The sequence below is a fragment of the Xenopus tropicalis genome, chromosome 8, assembly GCF_000004195.4.
Source record: "Xenopus tropicalis strain Nigerian chromosome 8, UCB_Xtro_10.0, whole genome shotgun sequence".
In the NCBI taxonomy this organism is placed as follows: Eukaryota; Metazoa; Chordata; class Amphibia; order Anura; family Pipidae; genus Xenopus; species Xenopus tropicalis.
In genome coordinates this window covers 140,188,185-140,210,865 of record NC_030684.2, presented here as the reverse complement: position 1 = coordinate 140,210,865, position 22,681 = coordinate 140,188,185, and the positions used below count along the sequence as shown (strand labels likewise).

The 22,681-nt window shown below is 38.2% G+C and overlaps 1 protein-coding gene and 1 non-coding gene across 2 annotated transcripts in view; both read left to right on the top strand.

Annotated features, from left to right (window-relative positions):
- The first annotated feature begins 74 nt into the window (after positions 1–74).
- On the top strand, positions 75–146 carry trnam-cau. Its single transcript has one exon. It is a non-coding gene; the product is annotated as a tRNA-Met (tRNA).
- Positions 147–7,141: 6,995 nt separating this feature from the next.
- LOC100495229 (Fc receptor-like protein 3) overlaps positions 7,142–22,681 on the top strand; it is a 149,844-nt gene continuing 134,304 nt past the window's right edge. The window contains exons 1-4 of the mRNA XM_031891842.1: positions 7,142–7,160; positions 8,030–8,329; positions 8,739–8,999; positions 9,867–10,148. Coding sequence (XP_031747702.1) covers positions 7,142–7,160; positions 8,030–8,329; positions 8,739–8,999; positions 9,867–10,148 — 862 coding nt within the window. The remainder of the gene's footprint in view (positions 7,161–8,029; positions 8,330–8,738; positions 9,000–9,866; positions 10,149–22,681) is intronic.

Sequence of the window (22,681 nt, the reverse complement as noted above, 5' to 3'; positions counted from 1 at the left end):
TCTGCCGCACGGCGCCTTTTCCCTATGATTATGATTGAACTAATGAGGAGTCCTCTCGCCAGTATCTGACCAGAAGCAGAGTGGCGCAGCGGAAGCGTGCTGGGCCCATAACCCAGAGGTCGATGGATCGAAACCATCCTCTGCTAGTCCTTTTTAGGCAGGCAGCAAAACAACCTAGAATCTGGCTTTCAATCCACTGTCTAGAGTAATTAAAGGAGGGTTTCAGTCAAATGATTTTGAGGATGAATGGTGGCAGGCCGCTTGATTTCTAGGCGACGTTGAATCTCAGTGCAAAGGAAATGAATGAGAAGAAAGGGATGAGCTTGCGTGCGCTTCTTTTGATAGGGTGCCGCCATCAGAGCAGGGGTTGTGATAGATTCACGCTACAGCACAGCAGGCACCGTGTATACAATTGGCAGGTGGAGCACAAACAAACATTTGATCAATGATTTATTTATCAATATTCACAATCATTTGTAAGTGGATCATATGCAAATTTTGCAAATGTATTTATTTCTCGAGAAAGTATTCATTCTGGGGGTATAGTTCTCCTTTTAAGTTGCCCTTGAAAATGTGTGAAATAAAAAAACAATGTTGGGATTTATTTCCCCTTAAAAATGTGTGAAGGACAGGCTGTCACAGACTATTCTATTTCTTTGTGCTTTTCCCACAGGAATCAATGGTTCTCAGCATGCTCAGTCATTCTCTGGCGTGCTTTTTGTTAGTTTAAAAAGGTCACATAAATTTTTTCGAGAAAAAATGAAACAATTGTAAACTGCCAAAAACACATACATAAATCTAAAAAAAAACATAAGAAAATACAAATAAGCACTCACCCCAAATCCCCCCCAACTGGCCTTCAGGCTGGGCCCCCTTAGCCCATAACAAGGTTACAGATATATAGAAACATTGGGGTAACAGTCACCCCGCTATAGTTCCAGGGGTACCCAGGGCACAAATAAGCACTCACCCCAAATCCCCCCCTAACTGGCCTTCAGGCTGGGCCCCCTTAGCCCATAACAAGGTTACAGATATATAGAAACATTGGGGTAACAGTCACCTCGCTATAGTTCCAGGGGTACCCAGGGCACAAATAAGCACTCACCCCAAATCCCCCCCTAACTGGCCTTCAGGCTGGGCCCCCTTAGCCCATAACAAGGTTACAGATATATAGAAACATTGGGGTAACAGTCACCCTGCTATAGTTCCAGGGGTACCCAGGGCACAAATAAGCACTCACCCCAAATCCCCCCTAACTGGCCTTCAGGCTGGGCCCCCTTAGCCCATAACAAGGTTACAGATATATAGAAACATTGGGGTAACAGTCACCCCGCTATAGTTCCAGGGGACCCCAGGGCACAAATAAGCACTCACCCAAAATCTCCCCCTAACTGGCCTTCAGGCTGGGCCCCCTTAGCCCATAACAAGGTTACAGATATATAGAAACATTGGGGTAACAGTCACCCTGCTATAGTTCCAGGGGTACCCAGGGCACAAATAAGCACTCACCCCAAATCCCCCCCTAACTAGCCTTCACGCTGGGCCCCCTTAGCCCATAACAAGGTTACAGATATATAGAAACATTGGGGTAACAGTCACCCCGATATAGTTCCAGGGGTACCCAGGGCACAAATAAGCACTCACCCCAAATCCCCCCCTAACTGGCCTTCAGGCTGGGCCCCCTTAGCCCATAACAAGGTTACAGATATATAGAAACATTGGGGTAACAGTCACCCTGCTATAGTTCCAGGGGTACCCATGGCACAAATAAGCACTCACCCCAAATAGTACTCCTGTATAGTGCTCCTCTCCACCTCCTCTCTTACCGCTGACGCATTTCACCACTTCCGGCTTCCTCCTGATCACTCAGTGGAAAATTTACCTATATGAAGAGGTTCCTAACACTGCCTGAAATTAAGAGGTGGAAAAGCAGTCGTGAGCTACAAGCAAACCAATTGGATGCCATATAAACCCAAGGGGGTCTGTAAGTAGATTGGCAATCGGAAAGGGATATCACAACTGGGCACAAAAGGGGGATATAAGTAAAAGTCATCACTGGTATTACTATATTTTTTTTCTTTTCTTTTCCTCATAAGACCCCATTGCTCAGTCTAAAGCAGAAGAGGGCACTTTGGAGTATTTTATTGAACTGTTTACACTGGAGAAGAGGCCCTTAAGGGGGGACATATAATAACCTCTCTAATGTTTTATTTACCAGTAGGCCCTTCCCAATGACATTGGTGCTCATGTTGCACACAGTTGGGTGTAATAACACAGGATACACAGGAAGTCTCCGCTCTATAAATCTCACCCCATGTCATTAGCAGAAGAAGTAGAATTCATTAAATACAGAATCTCAAAATGGGAAGTCAAAATGCCGTTTGTGTATCTGGAGCTTTAGCTTACGGGGCATTAGTTGGTGAGCACCGGCTGTAGGTGCCATGTCGCTCCTGGGGCTCCTCGTCCTGCTCTGTAAGTACAACAACTGATGTAATGTTGCCTTATTGTAAATAATCTTTAGCCCATGTACTGATTCAGCAAAAGGTCTAAGTACTGTAGGTAAATCCAATGTAATGATGCACTGACTGGACTTGGATCCCACAAAATTTGACAGATTTCATTTCATTGTAAAAATAATATCTAGATATTTATTAGGAGGGAAACATAATACCAAAGGCAATTGTTTGCTCCAGTTCTAGTAACCCATAGCAACCCATCAGCAGGTATCACATGTCCCATGTTTGGAGGCATAAAGTAAAACCTGTTGCACGCATAGAGGCAGATTTAACAAAAGTAAGATTAAAATTTACCACAGAGAAACTCACCCACTTTCTATTCATTCCTATGGGATCTTTAGCAGTGTATTTATCAATGGGTGAAAGTTAGAGTTCTCCATTTGATAAATATCTTTCTAAAAATCCCATAGGAATGAATAGAAAGTGGGTGAGTTTTTCTAATCTCACATACTAATAAAACTGCCCCATAATGATTTCCAACCAATGAGCTGCGTAGGGTACATCACAAAATCGAATACATTGTGAATAGTGCCGAGCGAATCTGTCCCATTTTGATTTGCCGAAAATTTAGCAAAACTGCAGAAAGTTACAGAACAGTGAAAAATTAGCAAAATTGCACAACTCTCTCTTTCATTCTTTCTCCCTCCCTCTTTCTTTCTTTCTTTCTTTCTTTCTTTCTTTCTTTCTTTCTTTCTTTCTTTCTTTCTTTCTTTCTTTCTGTTTCTCTCTCTCTCTATTTTCTCTCTCTCTTTTTTTCTTCTTTCTTTCTTTTTCTTTCTATCTTCTCTCTCTCCATTCTTTCTTTCTTTCTTCTCTTTCTTCCTTTTCTTTATATCTTCTCTCTCTCTCCTTTCTTTCTTTTTTCTTTCTTTCTTTCTTTCTTTCTTTCTTTCTTTCTTTCTTTCTTTCTTTCTTTCTTTCTTTCTTTCTTTCTTTTCTTTCTTTCTTTCTCTCTCTTTCTTTCTTTCTCCCTCTCTCTTTCTTTCTTTCTTTCTTTCTTTCTTTCTTCTCTCTCTCTCTTTTCTTTTTTTTCTTTCTTTCTTTCTTCTCTCTCTCTCCTTTTTTCTTTTTTTTTCTTTCTTTCTTTTTTCTTCTTTTCTTTTTTTCTTTCTTTTCTCTCTCTCTCTCCTTTTTTTCTTTTCTTTCTTTCTTTTTTCTCTCATTCTATTTTCTTTCTTTTCTCTCTCTCTTTTTTTCTTCTTTCTTTCTTTTTCTTTCTATCTTCTCTCTCGCCTTTCTTTCTATCTTTCTTTCTTCTCTTTCTTTCTTTTTCTTTATATCTTCTCTCTCTCCTTTCTTTCTTTCTTTCTTTCTCCCTCTCTCTCTCTCTTTCTTTCTTTCTCTCTTTCTTCCTGTCTTTCTTTCTTTCTTTCTTTCTTCTCTCTCTTTTCTTTTTTTTCTTTCTTTCTTTCTTTCTTTCTTTCTTTCTTTCTTTCTTTCTTTCTTTCTTCTCTCTCTCTCCTTTTTTTCTTTTCTTTCTCTCTTTCTTTCTTTCTTCTCTCTCTCTCTATTTTCTTTCTTTTCTCTCTCTCTTTTTTTCTTCTTTCTATCTTCTCTCTCTCCTTTCGTTCTTTCTTCCTGTCTTTTTTTCTCTCTCTCTCACTCTTTCTTTCTTTCTTTCTTTCCTTCTTCTCTCTCTCTTTTCTTTTTTTTTCTTTCTTTCTTCTTATTTTCTTCTTTTTCTCTCTTTCCTTCTTCTCTCTCTCTTTTCTTTTTTTCTTTCTTTCTTCTCTCTCCTTATTTTCTTCTTTTTCTCTCTTTCCTTCTTCTCTCTCCTTTTTTCCTTCTTTCTTCTTTCTCTCTCTTTTTTTCTTCTCTTTCTTTCTTTCTTTCTTTCTTTCTTTCTTTTTCTTTCTACCTTCTCTCTCTCCTTTCTTTCTTTCTTTCTTTCTTTTTCTTTCTTTCTTTCTCCCTCTCTCTTTCTTTCTTTCTTTCTCTTTCTTTCTTTCTTTCTTTCTTTCTTCCTTCCTGTCTTTCTCTTTCTTTCTTTCTCTCTGTCTCTCTCTTTCTTTCTTTCTTTCTTTCTTCTCTCTCTCTTTTCTTTTTTTTTCTTTCTTCTCTCTTTCTCTCCTTATTTTCTTCTTTTTCCTCTCTTTCCTTCTTCTCTCTCCTTTTTTTCCTTCTTTCTTCTTTCTCTCTCCTTTTTTCTTTTTTTTTCTTTCTTTTCTCTCTCTCTTTTTTCTTCTCTTTCTTTCTTTTTTTTCTATCTTCTTTCTCTCTGCTTTCTTTCTTTCTCTTTGTTTCTCCCTCTCTCTCTCTTTCTTTCTCTTTCTTTCTTTCTTTCTTTCTTCCTGTCTTTCTTTCTTTCTTTTTGTCTCTCTTTCTTTCTTTCCTTCTTTCTTCTTTCTCTCTCTTTTTCTTTCTTTCTCTCTCTCTCTCTCTCTCTCTCTCTCTCCTTATTTTATTCTTTTTCTCTCTTTCCTTCTTCTCTCTCCTTTTTTCCTTCTTTCTCCTTTTTTTCCTTCTTTCTTCTTTCTCCTTTTTTCTTTCTTTCTTCTTTTCTTTCTTTCTTTCTTTGCTCTCTCTCTCCTTTTTCTTTCTTTCTTTCTTCTCTCTCCTTATTTTCTTCTTTTTCTCTCTTTCCTTCTTCTCTCTCCTTTTTTTCCTTCTTTCTTCTTTCTCTCTCTTTTTTTCTTCTCTTTCTTTCTTTCTTTCTTTTTCTTTCTACCTTCTCTCTCCTTTCTTTCTTTTTCTTTCTTTCTTTCTTTCTTTCTTTCTTTCTTTCTTTCTTTCTTTCTTTCTTTCTTTCTTTCTTTCTTTCTTTCTCCCTCTCTCTTTCTTTCTTTCTTTCTCTTTCTTTCTTTCTTCCTTCCTGTCTTTCTCTTTCTTTCTTTCTTCTCTCTCTCTTTTCTTTTTTTTTCTTTCTTTCTTCTCTCTTTCTCTCCTTATTTTCTTCTTTTTCCTTTCTTTCCTTCTTCTCTCTCCTTTTTTTCCTTCTTTCTTCTTTCTCTCTCCTTTTTTCTTTCTTTCTTTTCTCTCTCTCTTTTTTCTTCTCTTTCTTTCTTTCTTTTTTTTTCTATCTTCTTTCTCTCTGCTTTCTTTCTTTCTCTTTGTTTCTCCCTCTCTCTCTCTCTCTTTCTTTCTTTCTTTCTTTCTTCCTGTCTTTCTTTCTTTCTTTCTTTCTTTCTTTCTTTCTTTCTTTCTTTCTTTCTTTCTTTCCTTCTTTCTTCTTTCTCTCTCTTTTTCTTTCTCTCTCTCTCTCTCTCTCTCTCTCTCTCCTTATTTTATTCTTTTTCTCTCTTTCCTTCTTCTCTCTCCTTTTTTCCTTCTTTCTTCTTTCTCCTTTTTTTCCTTCTTTCTTCTTTTCTTTCTTTCTTTCTTTGCTCTCTCTCTCTCCTTTTTCTTTCTTTCTTTCTTTCTTTCTTTCTTTCTTTCTTTCTTTCTTTCTTTCTTTCTTTCTTCTCTCTCCTTATTTTCTTCTTTTTCTCTCTTTCCTTCTTCTCTCTCTCTTTTCTTTTTTTCTTTCTTTCTTCTCTCTCCTTATTTTCTTCTTTTTATCTCTTTCCTTCTTCTCTCTCCTTTTTTTCCTTCTTTCTTCTTTCTCTCTCTTTTTTTCTTTTCTTTCTTTCTTTCTTTCTTTTTCTTTCTACCTTCTCTCTCTCCTTTCTTTCTTTCTTTTTCTTTCTTTCTTTTTTTCTTTCTCCCTCTCTCTGTCTTTCCTTCTTTCTCTTTCTTTCTTTCTTTCTTTCTTTCTTTCTTTCTTTCTTTCTTTCTTTCTTTCTTTCTTCCTTCCTGTCTTTCTTTCTCTCTCTTTCTTTCTTTCTTCTCTCTCTCTTCTCTTTTTTTTTCTTTCTTTCTTCTCTCTTTCTCTCCTTATTTTCTTCTTTTTCCTTTCTTTCCTTCTTCTCTCTCCTTTTTTTCCTTCTTTCTTCTTTCTCTCTCCTTTTTTCTTTTTTTCTTTCTTTCTTTTCTCTCTCTCTTTTTTCTTCTCTTTCTTTCTTTCTTTTTTTTCTATCTTCTTTCTCTCTGCTTTCTTTCTTTCTCTTTGTTTCTCCCTCTCTCTCTTTCTTTCTCTTTCTTTCTTCCTGTCTTTCTTTTTGTCTCTTTCTTTCCTTCTTTCTTCTTTCTCTCTCTTTTTCTTTCTTTCTTTCTTTCTCTCTCTCTCTCTCCTTATTTTATTCTTTTTCTCTCTTTCCTTCGTCTCTCTCCTTTTTTCCTTCTTTCTTCTTTCTCCTTTTTTTCTTTCTTTCTTTCTTCTTTTCTTTCTTTCTTTCTTTGCTCTCTCTCTCCTTTTTCTTTCTTTCTCCTCTCTCCTTTATTTTTTCTTTCGTTCTTTCTTTTTTCTTTCTCTCCTTTTTCTTTCTTTCTTTCTTTCTTTCTTTCTCCTCTCTCCTTTATTTTTTTCTTTCGTTCTTTCTTTTTTCTCTTTCTCTCCTTTTTTTTCTTTCTTTCTTCTTTCTCCTTTTTTTCTTTTTTTCTTTCTTTCTTTTTCTTTCTTCTCTCTCTCCTTTTTTTTCTTTCTTTCTTCTCTCTCTCTCCTTTTTTTCTTCTAGTGAGATAATCAGTTTACGAGTGGATATATGGCTAGTTTATAATGAGCTGTGTATAATTTAGAATGTTTCTGAATTTTAGTGTTTAAAAGGTTCAGTGTATAATATTTTTTCTATTTTATATTTTTAACAGTAATGGCTGCAGAAAATGCAGGTGAGTCTCTGACTGCATATTATATTTTATATAGGGTGATTTGCTGAATCTCATTGGCTGGGGTATCGGTACTCAGTGTAGGACTGGCCCAGCAGGATACCATGAAAACTCCCGGTGGGCCCAGGTGTCAGTGGGCCCTCCAGCTCCTGACCATTTGGGCTGCTTCATGGCCATTCCGTATTTCTGAAAGGGAACAAAGAGGAGAAATAGATGGAGGAATAGATGCTAGCATATAAATAAAAGAGATTATGAGAATAAAGAGGTTTGGTGAGGAAAGGAGGAAAAGTAGTTTGGAGAGTAGGCCTATGGTGTAAGTTTTCTGGTGGCCCCTGAGGTCGCAGTGTGACACTGTCGGTGCTTCTGTCGGCCAACACTCCCCCATTGGTGGCCTTTCTTGGTGTGCATGAAACTCCTAGGGTCGCTGCTCTAATGAGACTTACTAATGAGTCTGTACTAAAATTGCCACGAGGTGGAGGCAGGTGCATTGTGGGCAAAAATTTGGCCTTTTTTGCACTATTGCTTTCTTTTCTACTTTTGTCATTTTACTTTTATTAGAGGGGAACATTCATTTTCATAAAACAACCACTGTAGTCATTGCTTAAATAGTTTTATAGTTTAAATGCATTTCTTCAACCAATATATATATATTTATAAATTTGCAGATGCAGGTACAATGGGAAAATAATTTGTGCCATCTGTGTTCCTGAGTTTATATTGTAAAATACATGATAAAAAGTTCCACTTGTTGTACAGAAGGCACTCAATATATATAATTTAATGGCTGTGCCAAATGCTTCAGTTAAACCTGTCCTGTGTGTAATTTTGAGCTTTTTGATGTGTTCCAATCATCTTTATTTGTTACTCACTAGATTTCCCATCAGACTCAGTTATTACTTGTTCCATTGCAGGGGCTGCTGGCAGAGCCACAGTGAGCTTCTCCCCAAACTGGGCCTCGGCATTCACATATGAATCTGTAACTCTGACTTGCAATGTAGCTTCCACTGCACAAGGAGACCCTCCTTATTCCTGGTATAAAGATGGGGCACCAATTGGAACAAAGCAGCAGAAATATACAATAGTCAGTGCCCAAGTGAGTGACAGTGGGGAATATCAGTGTAAGTCCCATAACAGTGACCGGAGTGAGGCTGTTACACTGACAGTTAGTAATGGTGAGTATGAAGCGCAGATTTTCTGATGGCGGCACAAATGTAGGTGTGGCACGCTTGTGTGGAGCGGCACGGGGGGGTGGAGGAGAGGTTTGTTCGCGCATGCGTGTGTGGGGGGGTGGCCTAGGGGCGCCGGGATTTGAAATCCAGCGCTGCTGATATCAAAGGGTTCTTCATGTTGAATGTGGCTTTTATTCTATCTAAGGTCTCTCTGCCTCTCTCTCTTTCGATGCCTCTCTACAGTGTATTAGCTAGAATATATATAATGATATTGCCTTCCTCTGGATCAACTAGTAGTTAGGCAGGTTATATATAGGCATTATGGTTGAACTTGATGGACATGTCTTTTTTCAACCCAACTTACTATGTTACTATGTTACTATGTTACTAAATATCTATTTTTAATTTCCAGGTTACCTCGCCCTGAAAGTTCCCCCCTATGTGTTTGAAGGAGACAATTTACAGGTTTCCTGTGCCGGGTACCCTGGGTACTATACTGATACTGCTAAACTGTACAAAGGAAATCAGTTGATTGGTGGTCCCTCGTCCTCTGTGAATTTCAACTTTGGAAGAGTAACCATGGCAACAAGTGGCTCCTACACATGTTATAGAGCAGTAAAACACCATTTCATTTATTATAATCAAGAGAGCAGTGTGTACATTTCTGTGAAAGGTAAAAACCTTTATCAGTTCCTATACCAACAATTTATTGTGGGGATTTCATTAATTAAAAAAAATCTTTTAGAGAAATCAATTTATTTTTTTCATAAGGTCATGTCCTTCTCTTGTGATTGAGCTCAGTCTATTTACCAAAGTACACATAGGAACATTCAGTTTAAATAAGCCTGAAACCTTCCTCTGTAATGTGACCAGAAATAACCCCAGCAGGTCTGTTGGAGCCAATATCACTTTCCCTGCCCATGCCGTAGGGGTGCCCACCTATTGCTCCATCCCTTTCCCCAAGCACCAAGCCCAGGGTTCTCCTATTGCTCTGTATCCCCACACATTCAGGCCAGAAGAAGGGATGTGTAAGAGAATGTTCATGCTATGCTTAAATGATGCCCATATTGTGTAGGATAAACAGATTTTTGCACTTTGCTCTGAAGTTAAGTAAATAAGACCTTAGGCCTCATTATGAAGCCATTCAAGTTCATGTGCTCTTTCACCCCCACAGTTTGTAAATGACCCCTTTTGTATCTTTACTGAATTATCAGGTGCCCTAAATCAATAACCAGCATTAGCTATGGGTTTTTATTTAACTTGTCCTTTCCCTGTTCTAGAGCTCTTCTCAAAGCCAGTGATATCTTCTGCTTACATGAGTTGGATTAATTAAAAGGGATCACATGACCATAACATGTGACACAAAGCTCAGCCCACACAAATTTCTTTATCTTTTTTTGTTAATTTTTTAATTGGGAGTCCTTCTGTGGTCTCTCGAACCTACAATTTCCATTATGCTACTGCAATGTTTGGCAATAATAATCTGTAACATCATATTAATATTAGGACATTTTTCAGAATCTTTTTTTTCCATTTCTAGAGCTGTTCAGTACCCCACAAATAAAAGTGAGGCCAGATCAGGTGATAGAAGGGGATCACATGACCATAACATGTGACACAAAGCTCAGCCCACACAGAGAGACTACAGAGCTGCAGTTTGCTTTCTACAGAAATGGGCACAATGTGCAGGGATTCAGTTTATCCAACCAATATTTAGTCCCCTCAGCTCAGCTGGAGGATTCTGGGTATTATACCTGTGAAATAAGAGCTCAGTCTGGGAGTGTAAAAAAGAAGAGTGGCGGAAAAAGTATCCAGATAACAAGTGAGTAAAATCTTGAACTGCCACATATATGGGTATTCTTCCTATGGGAAACATTCTTAATCTTTTCCTTTATTAAAAAAGAGTAATTATTCAAGTTTGGTTCTGTAGATATTCATGTTTGGCATATAATGGTTTTAAATTCTCTATTTTATTTTGATCCATTCAGCCCAGAATCTTGCCGGTGTGCGAGTGAGGCTGGAGCCGGCCGGGGGGCAGGTTATTGCTGGGGAGAAGTTGGAGATTCTCTGCTCAGTGGAAAAGGGGATGGGATTATTGCGTTATTCCTGGTGCAAACAGCCCACTCTCAGCTGTGTCACCAAAGAGGCTGCAGCTTCGGAGCAACGCTTTGTGGTAGAAAGTGTTTCTGAAGATTATGGAGGAGAATATCGGTGCATCGTTACCAGAACTGCTACTGGGGAATCCATGCGAAGCGCCAACATCTCCATCTCTGTCCAAGGTACAAATTTAGTCTATTAGGCTCAACCTTTTGCTACATACAGTATTATTACCTGGATCAGGCACACTTCTGAAGAAATTGGGCTGTGTCTGTTTCAGTAGGTTGAATTCCCTTTGCATGAAAGATACTGGGAACTGGGATTTAAGTGCAGTGCCGCCACCTAGTGGACACTGAGGAGCACACCTCAAGGGGATTTCACTAGGAAATAATCACACACAGTTTGTAGCAACGATGACCTTTATATAAAATATGAATAAAGCAAGAATAAAGCAAACTTTATGATAAATATTAATAGTAATCCTACCCTGGGGAACCTGTATGGTCTATCCACTCCTGGCACAGTCTCTTTAGGTGCCACAGTCCCACACTCTGATCTGGATACATAAAGACCCCCACTCAATTTAGTCCCTTCCTCAAGAGCTCTTTAGTCCTTCCAGGTAGCACTACCTGCAGCAAAGTAGCTCTCCCTTTGGATAGGCAGTTGCTCCCACGTAGCAGGCACTCAAACACCTGTTCTCACACAAAAGTAAAGGCATTAATCAGCAACTAAGTAGATCTCTCCCTTTATAGGCTGGAGCTCGATGCAAAGCAGACCAGGCACAGCCAATTACTCTTTCACTGCTCTCCAGATCTGTCTCTCTCTGGCTGGCACTGCAGCAGGGTCCCCTTTATAACCTGCCAGCCCCACCTATGATTTTGGCTCCAAAGCCAGGCACTCCCTATATTCTCCTTTTCTCCCAGAAGTGCACTGGGGCTCCCAGCCAATCGAATTTCTCTCCAGTTTGTAATGGGGCAGGATGATGTCACAGACAAACAGGGAAAAAGTCCTCTGATCCCCTGGGGGCATATTTATTATTCGGTGTAAAAAAAGGCAAGAAAATTCGCCACACATCGCCAGTCTTAGCCGCGTAAAAACGGCGTAAAATCAGGGTAATTTTTTTACGCTTTTTTTTCTTCCACCGGGACTTATGGAAAATAACGACGTAATATCCGGCGTTCAGACGGCAATCTTTTTCATTTTTTTACACAGCTTTTTACTCCGTTTTTTTGGCGAATTTGTTTTACACAGCATATTAAATATGCCCCTAAGTTACTGATTTATTTCTTGGTAGAAAGGTCGACAACCCATTTTGAACCCTTGTATCTTTCATTACACTTTTTATGGTAAAACCCTGGCTGTCATAGAGTATGACATATGCAGGTAGTAAATCTAATTTCCTTCTGATCCATAAAGCACTCATTCTAACCACTTGGTTGGAATTTCATAACTGGATGTTCCTTACTAGAAAGAAAATGATTTTTTGCAAATATAAAATCGGACATTCAATTTATTGAACCATAATGTGCAAATTTTAGTGTTAAAAAAACTTGAATTGTGAAAAAACTCTAATGTTGATAACTCTCCCCCATATGTATATCATTCTTATTAATTAACATTTTACCAGCTAGGCAAAGATGGGTAAGGGTGTAGAGTGTGCAAGAATCAGGTTTTGTCCCTATTAGTTGTGCCAAAAAAAGGGTTATCCAAGCCTCTGACACTTAGGGGTCCATTTATGATTGTCTGAGCATTAAAGCTTGGGCAATCATAAATGGGCCCCTAAGTGTCAGAGGAGGTTTGGGGCTGAAAAAAGGCAACCTTTGTAAGTTTGCCCTGACTAATGCAGCGTCGAGCCTGTTTCGCCCCTTTCCCCTCCCCCTGATTGCAATAAAACAACGGACAACTTATTTTGGAGAGAGAAGGCCGCAGTTGTTTATTAACAATTATTTAATATAAAGCAGCAATTATATAAACAACTATAACTTTTATTAAACTGTTTGAAAATCCAAACATTGAAGAGCAGTCAAATTACTTATACCTCTAAAGAGGTCTGACCCTGAGCCCAGGCCCAGAGCCTGTGTCCCGTCTCCTATCCGAGTCCCATTCTGGGATTAACCATTTTCCTGAGGACCCCAGGCCTACCCAGTTACCCACTCACTTTTCCAACTGCCCTTTTTAATTTCCTCTGGGGCTCAAAGTTGACCCCACCCCCCACACTGTGACTATTGGGAACCGGCCTATTAGGGAGGGAGGGAGGGATGCTGTCGTTCCTGCTCCTTCTCCCGCCGGAATCTGGTAAGTTCACATCTGGGGAGGTCCTGTTCTTTTCCCTGCCCTGCCTGTAACAGCTAGGATATCCTGTGGGGGAGGGAAGGGGGGATTGTCCTCCTAACTTAGTCAAGCCCTGCTTCCCTATCATTTCATTTGGGTCATTGGGCTCCCGGACAGGCTTTTGTAACAAAGTAAAACTTTGACACCTTAAAGCTGAGACCACTTTTCTTACTTATATACAGTCTTTATATGGGGGAAGACACATTGGGCACACAAAATTTCTAGGTAAAATCTGACATTGATATTTATCTATTTGTCTTAAGCTCTCCCATTTCTGCCGCTGGCATATATGGCTGACCATATCCCAGTGCTGTCCATTTGCTCTCATTCTGCTTTGATGACAATGTTTTTGTTTTACACGCTGACCATTTGAGTGCATGGAGTATTACATAAATTGTCCTGGATAGATAAACATTTCTTTTTCTTCTTCTCTGTAAAGTTAAGGTGGGCAAGCCGGAACTAAAGCTTAGTCCCACCAAAGTAGCTGTGGGGGATTCTGTGGATCTTCTCTGTGAGTCCAAGAGTGGATCTTTCCCAGTTGATTATCAGTTCTATCACAGGAATGATTCAATAGGGAAAGGTAAAGCTAAAAAGAAAGAAGAGGCACAATACCGGGTGACAATCACCTCCACCTCTATGGCTGGACCCTACTACTGTGCCTTGCAAAATGAATTCTCCAGCAAAATGCAACTCAGTGATGGAGTTAATTTGTCTGTGATGGGTGAGTGCTTTATCCTAGATACTTCCAGCCATAAACTCAAGAATTAAGCAATCTACACTAAGTTTAATGTTGTATTAAAAGCCCCCTAACTTTGCAACAACCTGTACAGAGATACCATAAATATACAACATCTTAAACAATTCAGTGTGAACATTAGCTATGAATGCTCACAGCCTGTACAGAGAGTATAGTTATTTGTTGTTATTAAGTGCAATTTAGAGGTTTGAGTACTTTTTACCATAAAAACTATATCTTAAGTGTGCTTGTAGCTTCACAGAGATACCATGAAATAATACCAGCATACTGTAGCATACTAACATATTGGTACCACTCAGTAAGTTTGGGGTGTATTGTGCTTTTTAAATTGGAGTTTAGGAACTAAGATTGTAAAACCTTAGGGCAGGAATCACTTTTTTTCTGCTTATCTTTATAACTGGCACTTTTTGGAGTTACTTGCACTTGCTCAGACGTAGCGGTAAATAAAAATTATATAAATAAGTAGAATTCTCAGGCACAGTAATATAAATGGCAGACACAAACAACTTCACATAATAAAGTTTTGCATTTATACTGACATCTTACACACCAGTATTTCCTAGGATTTGCATTTGTGGATTAATATCTCTGGGAATATGACAATCTTTATGTTCTAACAGAACCAGTGGCAGATGCCAGAATTACCCCCGGGGAGGATGAACTTGCAGTGATAGTAGAAGACAATCTGTGCTTGACCTGTTCTGTAGCAAAAGGCACTAACCCTCTGTTCCTTTGGTTTTACAATAATGAGACGATTGAACATGAATCAGTACTGTACCAGGTCCGAGAGTCTGGGAAAGTGCTGTGTATAGAGTCCGCTCAGCTTCAACATGCTGGGACCTACTGGTGTCAGGTCAGGAACCAACTTTCATCCAACAGGATCTTCAGTGTTACCAGCAACAATGCCACCATAAGCATCTCAGGTGGGTTCCATGTATGGCAACTCTCAACCCTTTCATTGAATGGAACTTCCATTCCAGTCATGCCTTACTGCAAGTGCTGTCAGGTTAATATATTGCCTATTGAGGGAGCTGGTGATGTTGTTCTAGCAAGAGATGTCGAAACAGTTCATTTCATCAATAATCATTTGCATTAGCAATTAATACAGTATTTTTCCTTTCTCTAAAGGCATAGTTGCTAGGTGTCATTGTTCTCTTGATTTGTGCTGGATTAGCAATGCTAAATGCATTTTAGGGTTGGACATCAACTTTGCACCCATGTCCTGGGTTAGATACTATTTAACCAAAGAAGTCTGTAATTATTGAAATAAAAATGAAGTAGTAATTAAGCTTTGTCTGCCATAACAACAAAGAACAAAGATCTTCAGACTTGTGAGGCTCAGGCCCCCTTAGAGTTCGTTGGTTGGTTGGATACATGGCTGTACCCTTTGCTATCCTATGGTTTCAGTTATTTCCAAGACCATAACTAAGTACTTACCCCTGGCCAAGGTTCAATTTAATAGACTTGTGTATTTTGAGAGGCACTGAGGGGGAAAATTTATTACATTTTGAATTTGTTTTTTAAGCAATATAAGAACTATTCATGGAAAAAAAATAATTGAGAATTCAAGTTTCTTCAAGTTTTCTGAATTCTTCAGGTTTTATCGAATGAAAATATCTATTGAAACCTGTTGATACATGATTGTAATTATTATAATAAGAAAGAAAATATTACAGGTATGGGATCAGTTATCCGGAAACCCATTATCTATAAAGTTCCGAATTACTGATAGGCCATTTCCCATAGACTTCATTATAAGCAAATAATTCTTGTTGTTGAAAAGGATTTCCTAATTTTCTTTAATAATAAAACAGTACCTGTACTTGATCCCAACTATGATATAATTACCCCTTATTGGGGGCAGAACAGCCCTATTGGGTTTATTTAATGGTTAAATGATTCCCTTTTCTCTGTAATAATAAAACAGTACCTGCACTTGATCCCAACTAAGATATAATTACCCCTTATTGGGGCAGAACAGCCCTATTGGGTTTATTTCATGGTTAAATGACTCCCTTTTCTCTGTAATAATAAAACAGTACCTGTACTTGATCCCAACTAAGATATAATTACCCCTTATTGGGGGCAGAACAGCCCTATTGGGTTTATTTAATGGTTAAATGATTCCCTTTTCTCTGTAATAATAAAACAGTACCTGTACTTGATCCCAACTAAGATATAATTACCCCTTATTGGGGCAGAACAGCCCTATTGGGTTTATTTCATGGTTAAATGATTCCCTTTTCTCTGTAATAATAAAACAGTACCTGTACTTGATCCCAACTAAGATATAATTACCCCTTATTGGGGCAGAACAGCCCTATTGGGTTTATTTAATGGTTAAATGATTCCCTTTTCTCTGTAATAATAAAACAGTACCTGTACTTGATCCCAACTAAGATATAATTACCCCTTATTGGGGCAGAACAGCCCTATTGGGTTTATTTAATGGTTAAATGATTCCCTTTTCTCTGTAATAATAAAACAGTATCTGTACTTGATCCCAACTAAGATATAATTACCCCTTATTGGGGCAGAACAGCCCTATTGGGTTTATTTCATGGTTAAATGATTCCCTTTTCTCTGTAATAATAAAACAGTACCTGTACTTGATCCCAACTAAGATATAATTACCCCTTATTGGGGGCAGAACAGCCCTATTGGGTTTATTTCATGTTTAAATGATTTTTTTTAGCAGACTTAAGGTAGGAGATCCAAATTACGGAAAGATCCCTTATCCGGAAAACCCCAGGTTCTGAGCATTCTGGATAATAGCTCCCATACCTGTACTACATTTAGAGGTAAATAGGAAAAAAACATTGAATTTTAAAATTCAATGCATAAAATTAAACCAAGCAAACATTTTTGGGCATAAGTTCAACAGTTCAAGAATGATGATGTATTTATATATATATATATATATTATTTTTTTTTTTAATATATATTTTATCTTCTTACGTGCTAAAATAACTTGAAATGGGTTTCTTTTAAGAAAAATTATACATTAGCTAGGTAGAATTGAGTCTAAAGCAACTGGACTTTTTGAGTTTTTCTTAAACGTTTCACCATCTTTTCAAAAGAAGTCACTCGGATGAGCAGTGAAATGTCAAAAAAACTCAAAACTCTAGATTAGATTCTGTAAATCATGACCTGGATGAATGACAATCTTCATAGACATTGAAAATGAGAAAGTGGCAGTTAAACCTCAAAATAATTTTAGCTAAATATTTCCATTAAAAATTTGCGATTGTTTTTTGACTTTTATATGATGTGATTTTGAAACATTTTGCTTTTCCATCTGCTTCTCCCTGAAATTTAAAAAGTTATATCTTGTCTAGAGTTTATGACCTTGTCTACCAATCCTGAAGCTAGATTTGTATGTAATTGTATTATTCTGGCTAGCTTATCACTCTATTCATACTAATGGCCTTTAGGGTAAGTGGCCCCGGTAGAAGTTCAAGACCCACAAAACAAAACTTAATAATTAACAGAAATAATTAACGAGCTGCAATCTGTCTCAGGGTAACACCAGGCTACATCATCCTGAAACTTTGTTTAGAAAGTGACTCGCCCAGCTAAGGAAGAGTATTTTGGAAACATTTTGGATACCTGTATTACTTAAATGGCTAATCATGTTTGTTCTTTCTCCTCAAAGAGAAAAGCTACAGGTATGTAGTGATGGGAATAGGAATCTCACTGGCTTCCCTGGTTCTGCTTCTTGTTACTGCCATCGTTGCCTTCAAATACAGGAGTAAGACGGCTTCATCCTTCACCAACTGTTGCCATTTCCCAACAAGCTCAGGTAAAGTACAATTTATTGTACGTCTATAAATTACATCACTGATTTAATATAGTTTTACCATGAATATATCATAAAATTGACCAAGAACTGATTTACTATATTCTGAATCCATCTTTACATTGGTGTGATTGTTATAAATATTTATTTATTTGTATATTTGTTTACATGGCAGTTGTGTCCATCTTGTTCTTTTCTTTCCATCTTGTCCTACAGTCTCTATCTTGCCCTACTGTTTCCATCTTGTCTTACAGTCTCCATCTTGTCCTGATGTCTCCATCCTGCCCTACAGTCTTCATCTTGTCCTACTGTCTCCATCTTGTCCTACAGTCTCCATCTTGCCCTACTGTTTCCATCTTGCCCTACTGTCTCCATCTTGCCCTACTGTCTCCATCTTGCCCTACTGTCTCCATCTTGCCCTACTGTCCCCATCTTGTCCTACTGTTTCTATCTTGCCCTACTGTCTCCATCTTGCCCTACTGTCTCCATCTTGTCCTGTCCTTTCCAACTTGTCCTACAGTCTCTGTCCATATACTCAAACTTGCAATACTGTTGCCGTTGGGACCTACAGTAATAAAGGACATAAAATACCACTGTCAATTGTTTTCAGGTGGCTCAGTAACTAAAGACCAAAACGGGTGAGTTACAGACACACAAGAATTAATGAATAGTATGTTATGTAGCATCAAAACTGCTATTTGTTTAATTTGTTTCTTCCCATTCCATTCCTTTCTGGAATGTAATATTCTAATTCTAATGGTTATGGACATTGAAACCACCAACCAGAAAGCAGGTTGATTTGTAACCTTCATTTTTTATGTTTTTAATTTGTAATTAAGAACCTCAACTATTAATTTTTAATCCTGCTTTATACCTCAACAGTCTAAATCATACTAAAAATGAATTGTTAATCATGATTTAATAGGTCTGATCCAAGACAACAAGTTGCTAACCATTACAAACCAAATGATGGGAAACCTGAAGAAGAACAGCCGGAGTACGGCAATAGTGAGTTTGCTCTAAACTACATTTAAACTAATACTTTCCACAGGATAAAATGGTTTTATATTTGTCTAAAAACAATCCTGTATACGAGTCTATTTGATGGTACTAGTGATACTGTGTGGCTATATCTGTTTCCTTTCTTGGCAAGTACAGTACAGTTCTGCCTTGTTTTATGGCAGTGATTTTTGTAGTACTGTAAAGGTGGCCAAACAGGGGCCGATTGTAGCTGCCAATATCAGCTTATCACCCCGTGTAGGGGCAGGAACGACTGACCTGCCCGATCGATATCTGGCCTGAAATATGCCAGCTATCGATCGGGCAGGTTAAAAGATTTAGTCGGATCGGGGACCGCATCAGCTCGGTGATGCGGTCCCCGATCCGACTGTGCCCATTGCCACCATTATAATTTGATTGTTTGGTCCCAGGGCCAAACGATCGAATTAGCCTACATTTGCCCGATATTGCCCACCCTTAGGTGGGGTTATCGGGAGAAGATCTGCTCTTAACGTGTATGGCCACCTTTAGGGTTAGAGCCACTGTACAGCAAGATTCGAATGGCTCATTAACATTCACTGCCCTGCAGCTTGGATATATACATATGGCTGTCAGTTAAAGAGATAATAAGGCTTAGCCGAGGCAGGTAAATGGATACACTGAAAGTACGTAAATAATAGGTAGGCTGAAACTCTAATGTGACACTAATTAACAAAACTTGATTAAGTGTAATTAGAATAATGACATTATCCCTTGCATGCAAATGCATTGGTTTATCAGGAGACCATGGGCAAATGGGACAATTTTTCCTCCTCTTTCCTTTATGTTTTCAGCATAGAATCATCCAAACAGTCACGTACTATTAGACGAGCCTCATAGGAAGTTATGGGGGCATGTTCTTGTGTTTTGACTCCATTATATACATACCTTACTCTTTTTTTTTAATTTCTTTTAGTTGTTATCCAAGATGCCGCTCATGGAAAAGATGAGGGCTATGATTACTATATGAACTATGATCCAACAGGTATGTCATCTTGCCATATATTTGGCAATTCTCATTGGTCACATGGATTGAAGAATATGAGTTTAGTTATTCTGTTGGTACATTCTTATTTCTCTAACTGCTGAAGGCTGCATGATATTCATAAACTAAGAGCTAAAGTTTAGACGTCTGTTGCACATTGTGGGCCCTGGACACCCTCTTTTCTGATCCAATTCTCATAATCCATGATAATCATTTTCATTATTTGTTTTACCTTTTAGCTAATCAGATCCCAGAAGCCAATACATATTGGACTGGACTGTCTGTTTGCTTATGTCTTTTATCTAGGGTCCCCCCAGAAACCATTTAGTATTCTACATTTGTTTTATGGTATCACAATGGTACAAGTCCATTATGTCTCCATTTATTGTCTATTTGCTTTACACTAATAGTGGATGTATAATTATTTCCCTCTTGCCTTTTAGTCCTAGCTTCTATGAATGTGTTACCCACTAAGTCTGTGGTTACAGCACTAAATATATATCCTTGGGTTTCTAGTTAAACCATCATTATCCCCTTACGCAAAAGTGGAACTCAGGGCCCCAAAAAAATTTAGATTAACATTTTGAGACACTTTCTCTTTGACACAATTTTAAGTAAAATTACCCAGATATGCCATATGGTCACTACAAAAAATGGGAAGTGAGCAAATTAACCCCAGACATTCCAGTGAGATCATTGCATAACATGAATAATGAACATATAAACATCACACATGCCAGAAAGGTTTTTGCAGACAATAGATATGGAATTACAGAGGCATAGCCTCTATAAAGTGATAAAGTAATATATAAATAAAGAATATATAATAAAGAAATTGTATAGTGGCCCTTAAATAGAGATGATCAAATGCACTGTGGCTACTCAAGAAACATCTATACTTGTTTCAGGATCTGACGTCTAAAACTTTTTTCTTTCAGCTTCTTCGTTACCAAAGAATAATTATGTGAGTATTTCCCCAGGTCCATATTAATATTATTGATGTGTTAGATGTGAGCACAACTGGGGGTCCTTTTCTGTAAAATCAAAGTATTTGGCACGATTACCAGTACTTTAGGGAGCCATTTTGGTTGTGGCTGAAACTGGTGAAACAATGAATAAAAAAAGCAACTTGTGTCAATAAACCTTGTTGAGATAAAAAATGTGTTTTTGACATCAAATCCTTTATACCCGATGCCCAATCCTTAATAAATCAGACCCCAAGTGTTCCATTCTAGGAGGGCAGATAGCTGAGCCTCAGGGTGCATCCTGCACATCAAGGTGCAAAAAAACAGGGTGCATTGTTGCTGCTTTTCGCTCTTGTCCAAGGTTTCTCCTCCCCAGTGAGGCCTCATGTGTTCAATGCATAGTCATTTTTTACTACTGATGTGTGAAGTCTTATTAATTGTATTATTTTGTATTTTATTCAGGGTAAAGTTTCTGTTGCTTACACTGGAGGCAAGTATCAATCCTCCGAGGCATTTGAGGATCATGAAGAGGACTACGAGAACTTCACTATCAAATAATTCATGCAAAGCTGCAGCACAATCACTATTACATTTTCATTTTACGACTACGGACCAGAAACCAATATTTCAGTAGACTCAAACTAGAAAATAGAACTTTTTCATAGACTAATAAGTACTCTCCAGTTCTTCTGTTCTGTACTTCTGTAAGTAGTAACCTGAACGTAAAGAAGTCAACAAAAGTTATATATATGTAGGTCATCAACCTGCACTGGTTAAAGACTTTGTACTCACTTAGATTGTAAGCTTTATGGGGCAGGGGTGGCCTTTTTTTCATCTTAACAATAAGCACTTAATCTTGAATGTAAATGTATTGTGTTTATATTGTATCTACTATGTTATTGTACTGAATTGTATTGTTTTGTAAATATACATATGTCTATACATACATTGTACAGGTATGGGATCCCTTACTCGGAAACCCATTATCCAAAAATCTCCGAATTATGGAAAGCCCATCTCCCATACACTCCATTTTAATCAAATGATTCAGAATTTTGAAACTGATTCCCTTTTCTCTGTAATAATAAAACAGTACCTGTACTTGATCCCAACTAAGATATAATTACCCCTTATTGGGGCAGAACAGCCCTATTGGGTTTATTTAATGGTTAAATGATTCCCTTTTCTCTGTAATAATAAAACAGTACCTGTACTTGATCCCAACTAAGATATAATTACCCCTTATTGGGGCAGAACAGCCCTATTGGGTTTATTTAATGGTTAAATGATTCCCTTTTCTCTGTAATAATAAAACAGTACCTGTACTTGATCCCAACTAAGATATAATTACCCCTTATTGGGGGCAGAACAGCCCTATTGGGTTTATTTAATGGTTAAATGATTCCCTTTTCTCTGTAATAATAAAACAGTACCTGTAATTGATCCCAACTAAGATATAAATAATACTTATTGAATGCAAAACAATCATGTTGGGTTTAATTAATGTTTTATTGATTTTTTTTTAGTAGACTTAAGGTATTGAGATCCAAATTATGGAAAGAACCCTTTTCTGGAATGCCCTTGGTCCTGAGCATTCTGGATAACAGGTCCTATACCTGTACTATCCTCCTACATAGCTAAAAGAGCTGTTCCCATAAGCCTTAAAGAGATGCTAAAGGGATGATCCTACCTTCCTACATATTTGATTTACATTCTGTAAATAACTATGGACTAGATAGAAAAAGATCTAGACACTGAGCCATACTACCAATTTATTACAAATGAATTTCTACATCATCAAATTTAAGCTGCCAAAGCATAAGCCCCAAAAACATGGAAGTTACAGGAGTTGCTTCAAAAACAACACTTGCAGCACCTTGTGCCTCAACATCTGGACTTCCCACTGCTTCTTTCCTTGTGTGACTGTACCAGTGGGCAGGTAAGTAAAAGGACTTATTACCAGGCAGAATGTTTGGCTCATTTGCTCACAGGGTTGAACTTACTGTACATATGGCACTGACTTTGTTAATATACTATAGGGGATCACAGAACTCTTTCCCCTGTTTCTCTGTCTGTGACATCATCCTGCCCGGCTACAGACTGGGGAGGAACCCGATTGGCTGGATGCCCCAGTGCACTGTTGGGAGAGAGAAGGCGTGCCTAGGTTTGGAGCCAAGAATCAGGGGCGGGCCCAGCAGTTTATAAAGGGGCCCCTGTTGGTTTGCCAGCTTTTGGAAGAGAGACCCAGAGTGAGTAGCCAGTACCAATTGTGTGAGTTCAGACTGCAAAGAGAGAAGCCTGCTGGGAATCTGTGGAATCTCTGTGTGTGTCCCCTGGTGAGAACAGGTATTGTTTGATTGCCTGCTACATGGGAGCAGCCACC